Below are 16,508 nucleotides of genomic sequence, written 5' to 3'. Positions count from 1 at the left end.
AGAATCATTGTATAGCTTCGCAGGGGCCGAGAGTAAAAAGAGTTGTTTACTTTATCCTAGCACTCCGCATAACCAAAGTAACCATTGAATTCGTTTCACACCAATTCTTGTACAGATAGAAACGATTCTCCTGAAACCAGGATCTGAAACAAATTAATATCATGAAACTTCTGTATCAATAAAGTTTCTCCTTTCTGTTCCACAAAGGCTAGCCACACCGTTTCTCTTGCCTCCGAATAAGGATTTACTTGAGCTCCGGCTCTTATAAAGGAAATTGACACCGTTTGAATAATCATCCCTAAATCTGTGCCGCCACCCAGCTATCTGACGCAAACAGGAATTGATTATGCCATCAAAGCGCGCTAATAGCGAGAACTCCAGCCTCTTTCGCAAGAGTAAGAGACTCCTTGTAAAAGGCTCAGCGGAAACAAAAATTGAGCTGATCATTTCGATCGAAGAATTAATTAAGGAATTTAGTGAAACTTTTGACGCAAACTCCAAACCTCCACAAACTTTTGTTTCTATTTCGGGGATTAAACGTCGCCATCCACACCATTACGAGTGCGTTCGGGTTTTCGGAGCAGTTAAAAAAATTCCTTATGATTTGTCCCAAAACCAACATTTCGCACAGATCAGAGGCAAGTGCTCGTAAATCTACACAAACTAAACCGCACCCTTTATCTACACATTTGAATTTTGGATTGCTTGTGGAGGTTTGGCTAACATGTGGATCCGACATTAGAATCCAAGTTTGAGCAAGAGGTACATTTCTATAGGCTACTTGCTCTGCTAAATTTCAAAGGGTACTGAATTTGGTGCCTTTGGTACTAAAAGGACTGCACTGACTGACAACAGTATTCACCCGAGCCAGAGGCACTAACGTAAATACCATGCATCGCACCATCGCCATGGAATTCACGAGAGAAATAGGCAAGGAGGGAAACAACGGTCTGTGCCCTGATGAAGTCATGTCCTGCTACATTCGACGCAGAAAAACAATCGGAAAACCAGAAGCCGGATTCATCAGGTATGAAAGGTTTTGACTATTTTTTATATAAAAATATTTAAGTGGACATTTGTCCCATTAGTACCTAGCACGTAATGTATATGCGAATATTCACTTTCACGCGATATTGACATTCAGTTTTAGAGTTTGAACTGGAGCGACAATTTTGACCTATTATAACTTTGTTAGTAATAGGGCTATTTTTCACCAAATTTAATAGACAGAAATGATCAATTTTCAGCCCCCGCCCTTTTCTCATATGCATCAGATGCTAATCGATGCCTTTCACTACACATGACTATATTTGGTGGAAAAAATGTTAAACCCCCCTTTTGCATGTATGTCGACTCCCTTGAATTTCACTTAGAACGGTGTAGCTAACTGCATGCGTGGGCGTTCATAGTTACCATCTTCGTACCAAATATCAAGTCAATCGGTGTTAAAGTTTGAAGTGTGACAGACAGACAGACAATGAACCGATTGTAATAAGGTTTTATTTTACACGAAACAGTGGCGTGGGCCTTTGAAAGTGAACAAGCAATATCTCGATGGTCAAAAATTTGGCCACCGTGGCATTTAATGCTACAAGTAGTTTACAGTTGGAGAAGGAGGTGTTCAAGCAAAGTAGGACCTTACCAAGAACACCAATAATAGAGGCAAAAATGATGGGTTGAAAACAGATCGATGCCCGACTAAAGCGTGGTCAACACCTACCGCATTTCCTGAAGAGGGACCTCCACAGGAGGAGACCAAGAATTTGACCCATTCGGGAGAAGCTCGTTAAGTACCCAATCGCCACCAATGCCAAAGCCGCGAAAAATAAAACGCAGGGTAGCACGTTAAATGCTGCAGGATAAGGGGCGTTTGAAAGGAGCGGAGAGAACAGAGCCATAATCCGACTAACTACCTTTAAAGCAACTTGGATCAAAAATCGTTGAGCTGCCCGAGTTCACGACGGTCAAGCACAAAGTACACCAAGCTATTAAGAACATGGGAGAGCCACACGGGTCCTCTATAATAGGTCCCAGGAGGAGTAGGAAGTAGGAATCGAAACCTGTCATTCTGAACCATAGTCTTAGCGACCTGCCAGAGAAGAGGGTAGGGAAAAGACGGTGATCTTCCAGGGAATCAGCAGGCTGCTAAGAGGAAAAAAATACACCAACAGTTCCGAAAAGCGGAATTAAAAACACGGAAGGTACAAACCTGTGCCCGAAGAGCAAGCATGAGCAATCAAAGGGAAACCGAAGGGGAACGAAAATTGTGGAGGGACGAAAGTCGTTAATAAAAACACGAAGAAGAATGCGAAATTGCGAATTCGCTCAGCGGCAATTATTATCTCCACTAATGGCAAATTGTCGTACGCAGAGATAAGAAAGATGAAGTCTGACCTCGACCTAAAAGATCTGAGTTGAAATGTCAGCAAGATCCAAAGAACCCATCGTGAGCTTAAGAAAGTCCTACGGTAATATTCAAACGGGCTCAATACGACTACCAATGAAGGCAGCGCAGACATTATTGTCGGCCAGAAAGGTTCGAATTGAATGGGTTATTTGTCGTTAGCGAGAGTAGGTTCCATTAAAGAGGTGCTTCAAATGCCCGATGTTTGGACTAGCGGCATTGCTTGGTTCGATCGATGTCAAAGGTGTAGAGAGGAAATGCATATTGCCAATAGAGGAATTCGGGAAGGCGTTGACTACAGTGAAAAAATGAGTTTCATTCAAATAAACTTCAATAATTGCAGAGTTGCTCAAGACTTACTTAAGCAGACCACTTATGCAATAGGCAGATCTCTGCAAATACTACCATAACAGTTGGGGCCTACCTAGTAGTTAGTAGTTAATTGTTCCCTTTCAGACTCCACCACTCCTACCCCCTACCCCCCTAAAAACAAAATGGAACCCCCTTTCAAGGGCAGGGTTCAATAGGCACGGGGGTTCACAATTCACACCTTCCCATCAAATTTTGTGTGAATTGGGATAGTCGTTTCTAAGAAACGTAAATGTGACAAACAAGCAGACAGATAGGTAGTCTACCAATTTTAACAAGGTTTCATTTTCAGCAAAACATTAATAAATATAAAGAAGTGGTGGTGGTGGTCGATCGTCGAGAACTCCCCGTAACATTGAACATGCATGCAGAATGATGTAGTTCTGCATGGTTTGAACCGGACTATGTGAGTGTCCCTGAATACCAAAGGAAGGCGTGAGGGATTTGGGCGCAGTACCTATAGCTGACAATATAATAATAACCAGCGAGCCGCCAAATTTTTTCGATACGCCTAGACAGTGGCTCATAGCTCCCTATCCTCTCGACCTACTTCCGTCTCAGTAAAGAGCTCCCCAGCACGCACCCATCTGTTTGACAAATGCAAACCGAGAAATGGCTGCCAAAGACAGTTCACGTTCACTACCACTACTGCTGTTGGTCTAACTTCACCCTTCAATGTTACAATATTATAATATTATCTTTCTCGTTTTTTCTAATAGGCAGTGAATTGAAGGCTCGATAGTATCTATTAATGGACTCATTATAACCATATGTCAACACCCGAAGTGTTGACATTTCTGGAGCAGAATTGTATGTTTAATGCGGCTCAGTTGATCATTGAATGTAACTTTGTCTTCATTAAAATTAGAACGGGTAGTAACGTCCTTCTAAAAACAATGACTAAATCTAATAGACCTAGTCGGTATTCATACAGTAGAAGGTTATGCAAATCTAGCACTCAAATCTGTCACGATAACGCACATGAGCTGGGCTCCAGGCTCGCAAGCATATTTAATTATAGCCCGCACTATGACACTCGGTCTTCGTGACCAAAATTTCGTTTGCGCGTCCCTTAATGTTATACTGTAGGATAAAACGCAATTCGTTGTCCAAAGCTATGCTGAGATCCTTGATGTGGTCAACTCTACTCAATTGGGTATTGTTAAAGTAGTAACAATTTTTATTTATTGTATCTTTGCCGAAGAAGCTCATCACCTGGCACCTTTCGCATTAAGATATCGATTATTTCCATTAATCGCAGCTCAAAGGATTGAAGCTTAACTGAAGAAAGGCTGCGTTGGAGTGTGTCTTGTTGGTATGGTACAGTTTCAAGTCGTCAGCATGAAAAAGGTATGGGTATGATATTTAACAAATTAATTTCGATCAAGAAGATAGGACCTAAGACAATTATGGACTGAACCAATATATTAAAGTGGTATAATTTGCTAATTAATGTGATGTGATGGTCAATCGGTCGGAAGCCATAGTAAAGTCTGCATAAATTACGTTAACTTGAGATTCCTTTCCCATTTCACAGAGGATATCAGATAGGTAATTCGTAACTAGTAGCGCTCCGAGGAACCCAATTAGCGCTTTGATGCTACAAACTCCTACGACCATGCTTTTATGAGAGTAAGGCAGAGTCCAGCCAGCTCAGATCTTGAGAGCGGTGGCCATGGCATTCACGAAGGAGAATGTCAGAAAAAAAGGATTATGATATTTATGCTAGTCCATCTGTCCTTTCTGTTCGTCGTTGAGAAGAGGATCGACGATGGGCGTAAATTTTTCACAACCTAATTTCTAAAAAAGTTTGGGTACGCTGATAAGATTGCGATGCCTCGATAGTTGCCGACAAATCGCATTTCGCCGCTTTTATAGATAGCTGTGAGGTGCGAGCATTTCCAAACACACCTCATGAAAGTGAATTGTTAAAACTCATACACGTTGGAGTCAGCAGTTGGCCAACGCATTTCTTCAAAAGGTACGGAAGTACTATATCAGATTGCTGCACATGAAATGGCCGATTTGGTACTAACATTTGAAACGACTGTAAAGCTTACAAAAATTTATTTAATTAATCAAAATAAGTGCCAGTCGATTCAAAACGCTTTTCCCAGCGAGATACAAGAGCATATATGCCAGTTTCGTAGAAGTCCAATTTTCGGGTATTGATAAACTCGTCGATGGCAGTTTTGATGGCCTCTTCATTCCTAAATTGCTTTTCCGCCATAAAATGATCCAAATGCTTAAAAAGGTGGTAGCCGGTTGGCAAAAGGTCCGGTGAATATGGTGGATGAGGCAGAGTCTCATACTGCAATGCACCAATTTTTAACCGTTGTTCTGGATACGTGAGGTCGTGGATTGTCGTAAAGAAGTATCACACTATCGCTGTTAATCTCGTCCGTTGAATACTCAATTTTGGGTGCATTTCCTCGAGCTGGGCACAGTATTTCTGTGTATTTATCGTTTCATCAAAAAAGAATAGTGGATAACTCCAGCTATAGACCACCAGTCACCATTACCTTCTTCGGATGGAGGCTCGGTTTCGGCATATGCTTCGATGGCTCATCAACATCTAGTCATTGTGTTGATCGGCGACGATTGTACAAGAAGGGGTCGCTTCTGTTGCGGGAGACTAAAGAACTACAGATTTCCATTCGAAGCGCCATGTTTTACTCCGTAAGGGGATGCGGAACCCAATTGTCGAGCTTTTTCACCTTTCCAAGTTATCGTAAGTGCCGCGAACTGTCGAATAGTGTACGCCCAGTTTCTCTGCAATGTCTATCACAGACTGACGTGCGTCGGATTCGACTAGCAAACGCAGCTCGTCTTTGTCAATCGACGATTTTGGATGTCTACTGCTTTGAAGGTTTACGTCGCCTGACCGGATCTTTTCGAACTATCGCCGTGTGGTTCGTTCGCTTACCGTATTAGCTCCAAATGTGCTGTCAATGTTTCTGGTCGCCTCCGCTGCTTTATGACCGAGTTTGAACTCATACAGAAAAAGTATGCGTTCTTGGCTCTTTTCCATCCCTCTTTCCTTTTTATTCACTGTTATCACAACGATGGTTATACTTCATTACCTGACACCAACAGCGGTGATGGTTTGATACAACAAAATCGCAACAAACTTCACTTGATTGCCAAATCGGCAACCGGGTCCTTTATTACCGTTTAACTCCTGAATACTCTAAACGATATCCTCCTGAGTGAGTGCTAATTCGTTAAAAAAGGGGTGGAGAAAGGGCTGTTATGTCGGCCAATATGCGTTTTTCAAAAAGGTCAGCCAATAAATGGCAAATTTTCAGTGGTCCCTTCGAATATCGATGCAGGGAAACCAGTAGATTTTCGTGTCACAAAGACAGAGCCAAAGAAGTTTTTAAAGCTGCTGACAGGGAGAGCGGAGTGATGTTATTGAAAATTCTTTAGCTAATTGTCATATTTATTTTTTCAATCCTCACCATTGTTGAGATTAATTTGAATAGCCGTATTATAGGGTTTATTTTTTAGTTTCTTTACTGCTCCACTTGATTGTCTAGCCAAAGTTCTGCTGATACGGATTCATCAGAATCTATAGTTGAAATAGAGGTTGTCCAATTTATAGCATCTAGATAATGTTTAATGCTTCCATATTCAGCATTTAAAAAATCAAATACAATTAATTATAATAATTGTTGTATGTTTGAGTGAAGCAAAGGTCCGGAGATGAAAGGTCAACGGTAAGGGCAAGCTGATGAGCTGTATTAGAGAAACGATTCTCGGCGTCAATAATTGAACCACTTTGTCATAGAAATTAATAAAGATTAGATCAAACCATTTGCTATTCTGGTTAGAAGTGGGAATAAACTGATGCAAATTTTTGGCCTAAAATGTACAAATGAGGTTGAAATCGATTGCGTCTAGGAGGTTCACTGGCAGAAGGCGATTATCATTTCGTGGACAATAAACCTGATGTTTGAACGATTGAAATCTTCAAGGACAATCATTGTGTCTTCCTGGCGGAAGCAGAGCTACGTACATCACTATAAGTAGCGTCGTCAGAACAGGAGGTACACAAAAGGCACCGATATAATGATGTCTACGGGAAGGTATGTTCAAAAATATGCTACAGTTGATTGTAATATGTTTACTTGAAAAGAAATTATGAATCGCGATAAGAACACCTCCTCCCCAAGAACCTCGATGTGGAGGTAATTGCGGTCAGTTACATGCATAATCCAATTGCAGTTAAGGATTTCTTTGTTTTGAAAAGATTTATTCTGGTGGATTAATACTTTGATGTTATTCTTCGTGTTGCCGTCAATACGGATACTTTGATGCGCATCACACAGGTGCACAAGACATAAGTGGACACTTTCGTAAATCTGTGGTTGCCACAATCTCAATAGCAGCTGTCTGTGTTCTGAATCATGAATAGAGTTTTTAGTAACCTCTTCCATGCAGTCCTGTTTAAATCAGTATCGTTGCCCCAAGATTAGTTGACACCTTTTCTCCTCTGGGATTGTTATCGGGGGTAGATATGCAAAAAGATATGATAGTTTTCATCTTGTCATTAACCTGGTATTCAAGGATGACTGTAGTTTGATCATAGGTACGAACAATTTTGGCATTGTTTGTTATAATAAATTCTATATAAGAAGGAAGGCTTCATCTTATGGATTGTTTAATATGAACGATCTTAGCTGCTTTACTGATTAAGTACCACAGATTCTTTTAATCCGGACCAAGGACTTTTGTATGAAGAAAGTTTTAGAGGATTCTTACATCTTTACCAGCCTTGATGAAAGATAGTTTGGCATAAGCGTAGTCTTATATTTGATAAACAGTTCAATATGGGCTGTGGTAGCAGTTTTTCCTCTCAATGTACTGCCAAAGTGAATGTCATATTGCGATCGGTTTCTCAGACAATTGTTACATTTGGTGGTACAGCAGTGTACATATTATCATTCAGGAGAAGCTTTGCCCTTTTGCGTCAACCGTTCTTCTGCTTTCCGCTAAAAGCGTTTTTTGGTAGGGGTGCCCCCTTGACTGATGACAGATCCGTCAAGTCTCCGGTTCTCTCTTTCCGCTCTTTAGGTGGGAGGCTCTGAAGATGATTTGAGCAGGTAGTTTATGTATTATTTCTAAACTGTTACTATTTACAGCCAGTTCTTGTAACGTCCTTTTAGAACGTGAACTATAGTTTCGTTAGGCATTCCGTAATAGTTTACTTGCATCTCTTCATTCCCTCTTCGTTGACATTATGTGTCTCCTTACTTACATTGACAATGATTGGAAAAATTGAATGTTTGCATTTAAGGTTTTAAAACAAAACCTTATTAAAATCGGTTTACTATCTGTCTGGCACATACACTTTGCTCAGGAATGGCTGCAACTATTGACACGAAATAAGGGGGTTTGGGTAAGTGGCAACTGTGAACCTCCTTGGAAACGGTAAATAAAATCGTTCTACATTGAGTTTAAGAGAGGCTGGTTACCTCTTTTTAAGGTTTTGGATGAAACAAAACCTTATTAAAATCGATTCAATGTGTGTCTCTCCGTCTGTCTGTCTGTTACACCCGCGGCGTATCAAAGAAAGGGGCTCGATTAGTAATTTTCGAAACTGATCATATTTCTGATATTAGGTGAAACATAGGGGAGATAAGGCTCAAAATGTGTGACCCAAATAGTGAAACAGATCTCCTTCTCAGAACCTATCCAACCGAAAAGTCTGAAAAAAGTCACAATGATGCAACCATATGACATATGCACATAGTTAATAATAGTATATTACCATGTTTCAGAAATTTGTCGGGAAACCCCCCTAAGTTCATCCCAGAAGTACATCAGCATAGGCGATAATATAGGACACAATTCTGGAAAGTTTGAACTCGATTAAACTATTATTAACAAAATTATAAAAGGTCGAAATTTCGCATTTCAGGCAAATTTATTGCATCCAAAGACGTGCAGGACGTCATCATCATATGAAGTGAACTTATGTGAATGGCGGGGTTCATGGAGACGTTTTAGTTTTTCTTCTTTGGCTTTTTGTAGCTATTAGGTTGTTGCACATGAAATGGCCGATTCGGTACTAAGATTTGAAACGGCTGTAAAGCTTACAAAAATTTATTTAATTAATCAAAATTGGTGTCAGTCGATTCAAAACACCCAGCGAGATACAAGAGCATGTATGCCAGTTTCGTAGAAGTCTAATTTCCAGGACTTGATAAATCCGTCGAAGGCAATTTTGATGACCTCTTCATTCCTCAATTGTTTTTTCGCCAAAAAATGATCCAAAGGCTTAAAAAAGTGGTAGTCGGTTGGCGAAAGGTCCGGTGAATACGGTGAATAAGGCATTGTCTCATACTGTAATTCGTTCAACTTTTGAACTGTTGTTCTGGATTCATGAGGTCGTGCATTGTCGGCCGTTGAATACTCAGCTTTTGGTGCATTTCCTCGAGTTGGGCACAGTATTTCTTTGCATTTATCGTTTCCCCAGGTGCAAAAAAGAATAGTGGATAACTCCAGCTGTAGACCACCAAACAGTCACCATTACCTTCTTCGGATGGAGGCTCGGTTTCGGCATATGCTTCGGTGGTTCATCAGCATCTAGCCACTGTATTGATCGGCTACGATTGTCGAATAATACCCACTTTTCATCACATGTCACTATTCTGTGCAAAAGGGATCGCTTCTGTTGCGGGAGAGTAAAGAACTCCAAATTTCCATTCGAAGCGCCATGTTTTGCTCCGTAAGGGTATGCGGAACCCATTTGTCGAGCTTTTTCACCTTTCCAAGTTGTTGCAAGTGCCGCAAAACTGTCGAATAGTGTACGCCCAATTTCTCTGCAATGTCTCTCACAGACTGACGTGTGTCAGAATCGACTAGCAAACGCAGCTCGTTGTTGTCAATCGATGATCCTTGATGTTTACATGACGCACTTTGAAAGTGTGCGTCGCTTGAACGGATTTTTTCGAACCACCGCCGTGTGGTTCATTCGCTTATCGTATCAGCTCCAAATGCATTGTTAATGTTCCTGGTCGCCTCCGCTGCTTTATGACCGAGTTTGAACTCATACAGAAAAAGTATACGTTCTTGGCTCTTTTCCATCCGTTTTTCCTTTTTAAGGTTTTGTGTAAAACAAAACCTTATTAAAATCGATGCAGGGAGGATTCAATAACTTTTTTCACCGGATATAGTTGTGTAGGGTATCAGAAGGTCCCGATTTGTACTTTCCGAAACTGACATTAGTTTTGGCATAAATTGCAAAGTGTGTGAGTAGGGAGTCAAAATGTACGCACTTGAAGTGAGACAGAACTCATTTTCGGAAACTACCCAACCTAAAAATCCGAAAAAAAATCAGGGTGGTGCGCCTAGATGAAATCTAGGCCTCAAAATATGTCCCATTCCGATATCTGCTCAAATAAACTTACTAATAGTATATTACTACTTTTTAGAAATATACTGGGAAACCCCCTTAAATTCATCCTAGGACTTCCGAATGTACTAGCATAGAGGACAATATTTCCTATATACGTGCTAAATTTCGTGGAAATCTGGCAGCTAACGCCAAAGTTATAGCAGTTCAAACTTAGCAATTTCGCGCGAGTTTACTGCTTCCAAAGCTATGCAAATCAGATCCTGACGTCATAATTACCAGGAATAATTGACATTCGCGTGGAATATTAAAGTCGCATTTGTGAAGAATGTATTTATGTGCAGCCCTTTTTAAGATTTTGTGTAAAACACTTATGTGAAATCTAATCTTCGAGAGATGTCCCATTCCGGTATCTGCTCAAATAAATTTACTAATAGTATATTATCAACTTTTAGAAATTGACTAAAATACTCCCCTTAAGCTCATCCTAGGAGCACCGGCATAGAGGACAGTCTCGTGCATACACATGCCAAGTTCCATGAAAATCCAACTATTAGTATCAAAGTTATAGAAGTTCAAACTTATCAATTTCGTGCTAATTAACATCATAATTAACGAGATTAATTGAAATTCGAGTGAAATATTAAAATTCCATTCAAGAAGAATCTAATTCTCCCTAGCCCTTTTTAAGGTTTTGTGTAAACACAAAGGTTTTGTGTAAACAAATCGGTTTACCGTCTGTCTGTCTGTCCGTCTGTCTGTCTGTCTGTCTGTCCGTCACACGCATTTTTCTCGGAGACGGTTATAGCGATTGACACTAAATTTGGTAGAAAGGTGGGAACTGTGAACGCTCGCACATACAGTGAGTTACATCCTCTTACGTTGAGTTTAAGGGGGGGTCCCCATACATGCAAAAGGGGGGTGTAAAAATTTTTTTCATCAAATATAGTCATGTGGGGTATCAAATTAAAGGTCTCGATTAGTGCTTTTCGAAGCCGGTCTTAGTTTTGACATTTCTTGGAAACGTGGGGAGTGCGGGGAGTTGAAAGTGATCATTACTTTAAGGGGGCCATTCTCAGAAACTACCCAACCGAAAAAATCTGAAAAAAATCAGGAGGCTGCCACTATATGGTGCCTTGGCTCCGAAATACCTTTCATACCGATATCTGTTCAAAGAGCGTTGATAGTATATTACTATAATTTTTTGTAATTGGCTGGAAACCCCCTTCTTCCTAGCGGCACAAAATTCTGCAGTGATGTAGGCTATAATGTAGAGCATGATCATACCAAGTTTGATACTAACAAATTTATAATACGTCGGAATTGTTGCTTCTTTGAAAATTGAAGACTATCAATGTCAATATCACCCGAAAGAAGAAGAATACACAAAACCTTTCGTACCTGAAGCGTCCAGCTTCCGGTTTCCCGACTTGTTTATATTTGATGTTGGTTAAATTGTTGGCATTTGCTAATAATATTAAACTCAGGGTGTGAGGCGTATGAGGTTGACCATTATCAACACAGGGCTTTCCATCAAATGATTTATTTAAATCGCTTTCTAGAAAATAGAGGGCAATGGAATTTGTAGCTATTTTACACGGAGCTGTCGCTCCTCACATCTTTTTCTTTTTGTTCAGCCATCAGTTCACAAGCGGGGTCGGCCTGTGGTGATCGGTTTCGTCATTTTATTTTATCAAATGCCTCATCAGGATGTAATCTTGAGACCTTTAAATCCCCATCCAGCATATCAAGCCACCATTGTTTTGGCCAGCTTTTTGGTTGCATACCATTGCTTTCGATGTTCTGACCAATACTGGTTGTTGAATTCTCGTTAGTGTGAATTACGTGACCACACTATCGAAAACGCCTCTCTTGCAGTTTTTACACGATCGGTGCAAACCCGTTCGATCGCGGATATTCTCATTTCAGACGTAATTAAAACGTGTCACGCCACCAGTGCAATGCAAAATCTTCGTTCCCATTACCGCAAGACGCCGTTCATTGACCTTTATAGTCGGTCAATACTCAGAACTATAGAGAGCGGCAGACGGACGATATTGCAGTAAATTTTAGATTTGGGACGTGCGCTGATACGTCGATCACAAAGAACACCAGTTGGGGAATGCCACTTCATCCAGGTTGCATTAATGTGTGAAATAATTTCATTACGCAGGTCTCCATTGGCAGATAGCATTGACTCGAGATATTTAAATCGCTGATTTCTGGCAATGGCAGTAACCTGCCCCTCGAGATATTTAAATCGCTGAGTTTTGGCAATGTCGGTAACCTGCCCTTCGAGATATTTAAATCGCTTAATTCTGGCAATGGCAGTAACCTGCCCAGAACTGAACGATTTCAATATCTCGGGTCAATGCTATAAGCCAATGAAGAACTACGTTATGCTCCTCACATAGGGAAACACAAAACTTTTTATACCTCAAGCGTCAAGCTTCCGGTTTCCTGACTTGTTATTCACTGTTATCACAACAATGGTCAAAACCGAAATGACTCCTTGATTAAATGTAGGAGTATTTGTACTTAATTACCCGACACCCACAGCGTCTTCTGGTGGTGGTTTGATACAGCCCAATCGCAACTACTTCACTTGATTGCTAAATCGGCCATCTCATATGCAACAACCTTAAATCAGTCCCGGGTCCTTTATTACTCTTTAACTCCTGAATACTCTAAACGATATCCTCCTGAGTGAGTGCTAGTTCTTTTAAAAAGGGGGAGGGGGCAATAGAGAAGGGGTCGTTATGTCGGTCAATATGCGTTTTTCAAAAAGGTCAGCCAATAAATGGCAAATTTTCAGTGGTCCCTTCGAATATCGATGCAGGGAAACCAGTAGGTTTTCGTTTCACAAAGACAGACTCAAAGCAGTTTTTAAAGTCGCTGATCGGGAGAGCTGAGTGATGTTATTGCAAATTCTTTGGCTAATTGTCATATTTATTTTTTCAATCCTCACCATTGTTGAGATTAATTTGAATAGTCATATTATAGGGTTTATTTTTTAGTTTCTTTAATGCTCCACTTGATTGTCTAGCCAAAGTCCTGCTGATATGGATTCATCAGGATCTATAGTTGAAATAGAGGTTGTCCAATTTATAGCATCTAGATAATGTTTAATGCTTCCATATTCAGCATTTAAAAAATCAAATACAATTAATTATAGTAATTATTGTATGTTTGAGTAAAACAAAGGTTCGGAGATGAAAGGTCAACGGTAAGGGCAAGCTGATGAGCTGTATTAGAGAAAAGATTCTCGGAGTCAATAATTGAACTACTTTGTCATAGAAATTAGTAAAAATTAGATCAAACCATTTGCTATTCTGGTTAGAAGAGGGAATAAACTGATGCAAATTTTTGGTGTAAAATGTACTAATGAAGTTGAAATCGATTGCGTCTAGGAGGTTCACTGGGAGAAGGCGATTATCATTTCGTGGACAATAAACCTGATCTTTGAACGATTGGAATCTTTAAGGACAATCATTGTGTCTTCTTAGCGGAAGCAGAGCTACGTACATCACTATAAGTAGCGTCGTCAGAACAGGAGACACACAAAAGACACCGATATAATGATGTCTACGGGAAGGTATGTTCAAAAATATGCTACAGTTGATTGTAATATGTTTACTTGAAAAGGAATTATGAATCGCGATAAGAGCACCTCCTCCCCAAGAACCTCGATGGGGAGGTAATTACGGTCAGTTACATGCATGATCCAATTGCAATTAAGGATTTCTTTGTTTCGGAAAGATTTAGTCTGGCGGATACTTTGATGTTAGTCTTCGTTTTGCCGTCAATACGGATACCTTGATGCGCATCACGCAGGTGCACAAGAAATAAGTGGACACTGTCATAAATCTGAGGTTGCCACAATCTCGATAGCATATATCTATGTTCTGGAGCATGAATAGAGTTTTTAGTAGCCTCTTCCATGCAGTCCTGTTTAAATCAGTTGCGCACTTCCCACACATTTTTTATTCTCACAAATGGACTCTGTAATTCATGCATTCTTCATATCTCATCTCTCAACTCTCCTCGGGGATTGTTATAGGGGGTACGTACGCAAAAAGGTATGATACTTTTCATTTTGTCATTAACCTGGTATACTAGGATGACTGCAGTTTGATCATAGGTACAAAACTGTCTCGACATGGTTCCTTCTAATAAATTCTATATAAGTACGTAGGATTGTTATGCATTGTTTAATATGAAAGATCTTAGCTGTTTTACTGATTGTCCACAGATTCGTTTAAACTGGACTAAGGGACCAAAGCCAACCAATCGAAAACATCAAACCGCACTGGTCAAACGGAAAGAATAAAGATGGGGGAATAAAACTTTGAGACCGTTGACAATTTCTCCTATCTAGGATGGAAAATCACAACCGATAACAGCTACGACGATGAAATCGGCGCACGGTTGTTGGCAGCCACCAGAGCCTATATATGGGCGCCATTGTCTCCGGTTCTCCCTTCTTCCGCTCCTTGAAGATGATTCGAGCATATAGTTTATGTATTATTTCTTAACTGTTACTATTTACAGCCAGTTTTTGTGACGTACATTAGAACGCGGACTATAGCTTCATTCTAGATTTGATGGTTTGGGAGAGCGGCAACTGTGAATTCCCTTGAATGCGGTAAATAACATCATTCTATGTATAGTTTAAAAGGATCTCCCCGCACATCCGAAAGGGGGTGTGACTTTTTTTTCACTGAATAGGAGCATGTGGATGTGGTAGAGCGATACCGTACCCACGGAGAAAGAGTGCACCCTGCCACGGGGCCGATTAGAAAGAGCGGAATTTGTTCACATAGAGTAATCATGTGAAATAGGCCTCGTCGACTCATTTGACAGTTGAGAAAATTTTTAAAAAATTATAAAAGAAATTTAAGTTGTCATTTCGCGGAGTGAAGAACTTCTCTCATAGAATTTTTTTTTTTTATTCGATGAAGTTTGTCAAAATAGAGTGATTTTTAATAATACATTAAAATTAATTTATTAACTAAATGGGACATCACATTTATTTGATGGCCTCGATTATTACTTTCCAAACCAGGCCTCAGTTTTGATATTTGATGCACGAAATTGTGAACGGTTTGGTTTCCTACCGATACTATAAAAGCAACTGAAATAAACATGCTTTTAGACTTTTGTAAGCTTACCTTTTACCATATACCATATATAAAAAAGCCTGAAATATGGAAAGACGGAGAAATTGATTTCCAAGTGTTAAAATATTGTAATCGTACTTTCTGCTGTAGACTCGAAGATCGTAAATTGCAAAAAAGATTTTCCACAGGGAAACGTTCCAAAATTCCACAACTAATGTAGGATCAGTACCAACCCATCAGGGTAATTACTTTGTATCGTAACCTCCACATATTTGGAGCAGGAAAAACATCTCCACCCATGTCCGAAGAATCTATTTGCAAAGGTAAACATCTTGCCCGGAATAACACTTCCGCTGTTAGTTGTTTATGCATGGACGCAGCAAATTGCATTGGAGTGCAAATGAAACTGATTACAAGTCGTTAAATTAAACTGTTTGTTCTAGGCGGCTCAAAGCAGGTGAAAACCAACAAGATTAATTGAACGCATTCAGAACCAATAAATAAGACGTGCCAAATTGATGCGATCAAATAACACGAAACAGAGATTCAGATGATGCAGGAAAAATAGGATTTTTATTAGCAATTAAACTTGAGTTGAATAAACAAACAATCTGCCTACAAGGGTGGCTGAAATGGTGCCAGACATTGAGTAAGTTAGCAAAGCGGTCCCGAACCCTTCCCATCCACCACGGAGAAGGACGGAAGTGATTAAGACAACTCCATATTGACAAGTTTGTACAAAACACCACCTGATGCTTATCCAACCAATATTTTTAGAAAATATTTTTTTTGTTGAATGGGTTGAGAATGGGGTAAACACGAAGAATTTTCCATAATAACTCACTTGTTTCCGACATTTTTTTCGTCAATTTTTATTATAAACAGAGAAATTAGCGATGATACTTGTGGGTGAAGGATACGCTAACACACATAAATATATCTCGGATATGCGCTCGCAACTGCTGAATTATTTGTTGAGCTACTTTAGTTATCTATCGTCAAATTGAGCTGCACTTAACGTGAACTTACACACCCGAAACCGTACGTGGCGTAAAGCCGCGATTTACCTAGACTGAAATACCGTTCGATTGGTGTTTTCCTGCCTAGCGATTTTCCAGCGACTCGCCTTGAATTCTCTGAATTTTCCGGATCTTTTTATAAAACATTTTATATTGTTTATATTAAGTGTAAAAAAGTAACAGACAAGCACGAATGTATCTCGCAATTCTATCTTTATTATGACTAGAATTTCGGA

General features: G+C 39.9%; 1 protein-coding gene across 1 annotated transcript in view; it reads right to left on the bottom strand.

Moving 5' to 3' along the window:
* LOC119657659 (Kv channel-interacting protein 4) overlaps positions 1-16,272 on the bottom strand; it is a 443,826-nt gene extending 427,554 nt beyond the window's left edge. Inside the window, exon 1 of the mRNA XM_038064686.1 lies at positions 16,098-16,272. Coding sequence (XP_037920614.1) covers positions 16,098-16,110 — 13 coding nt within the window. The 5' untranslated portion in view covers positions 16,111-16,272. The remainder of the gene's footprint in view (positions 1-16,097) is intronic.
* Positions 16,273-16,508: the final 236 nt, after the last annotated feature.

Source organism: Hermetia illucens, chromosome 5, assembly GCF_905115235.1.
Source record: "Hermetia illucens chromosome 5, iHerIll2.2.curated.20191125, whole genome shotgun sequence".
Lineage (NCBI taxonomy): Eukaryota > Metazoa > Arthropoda > Insecta > Diptera > Stratiomyidae > Hermetia > Hermetia illucens.
Note: the sequence above shows the minus strand (reverse complement) of the source record. Positions and strands in the feature narration are given on the sequence as shown.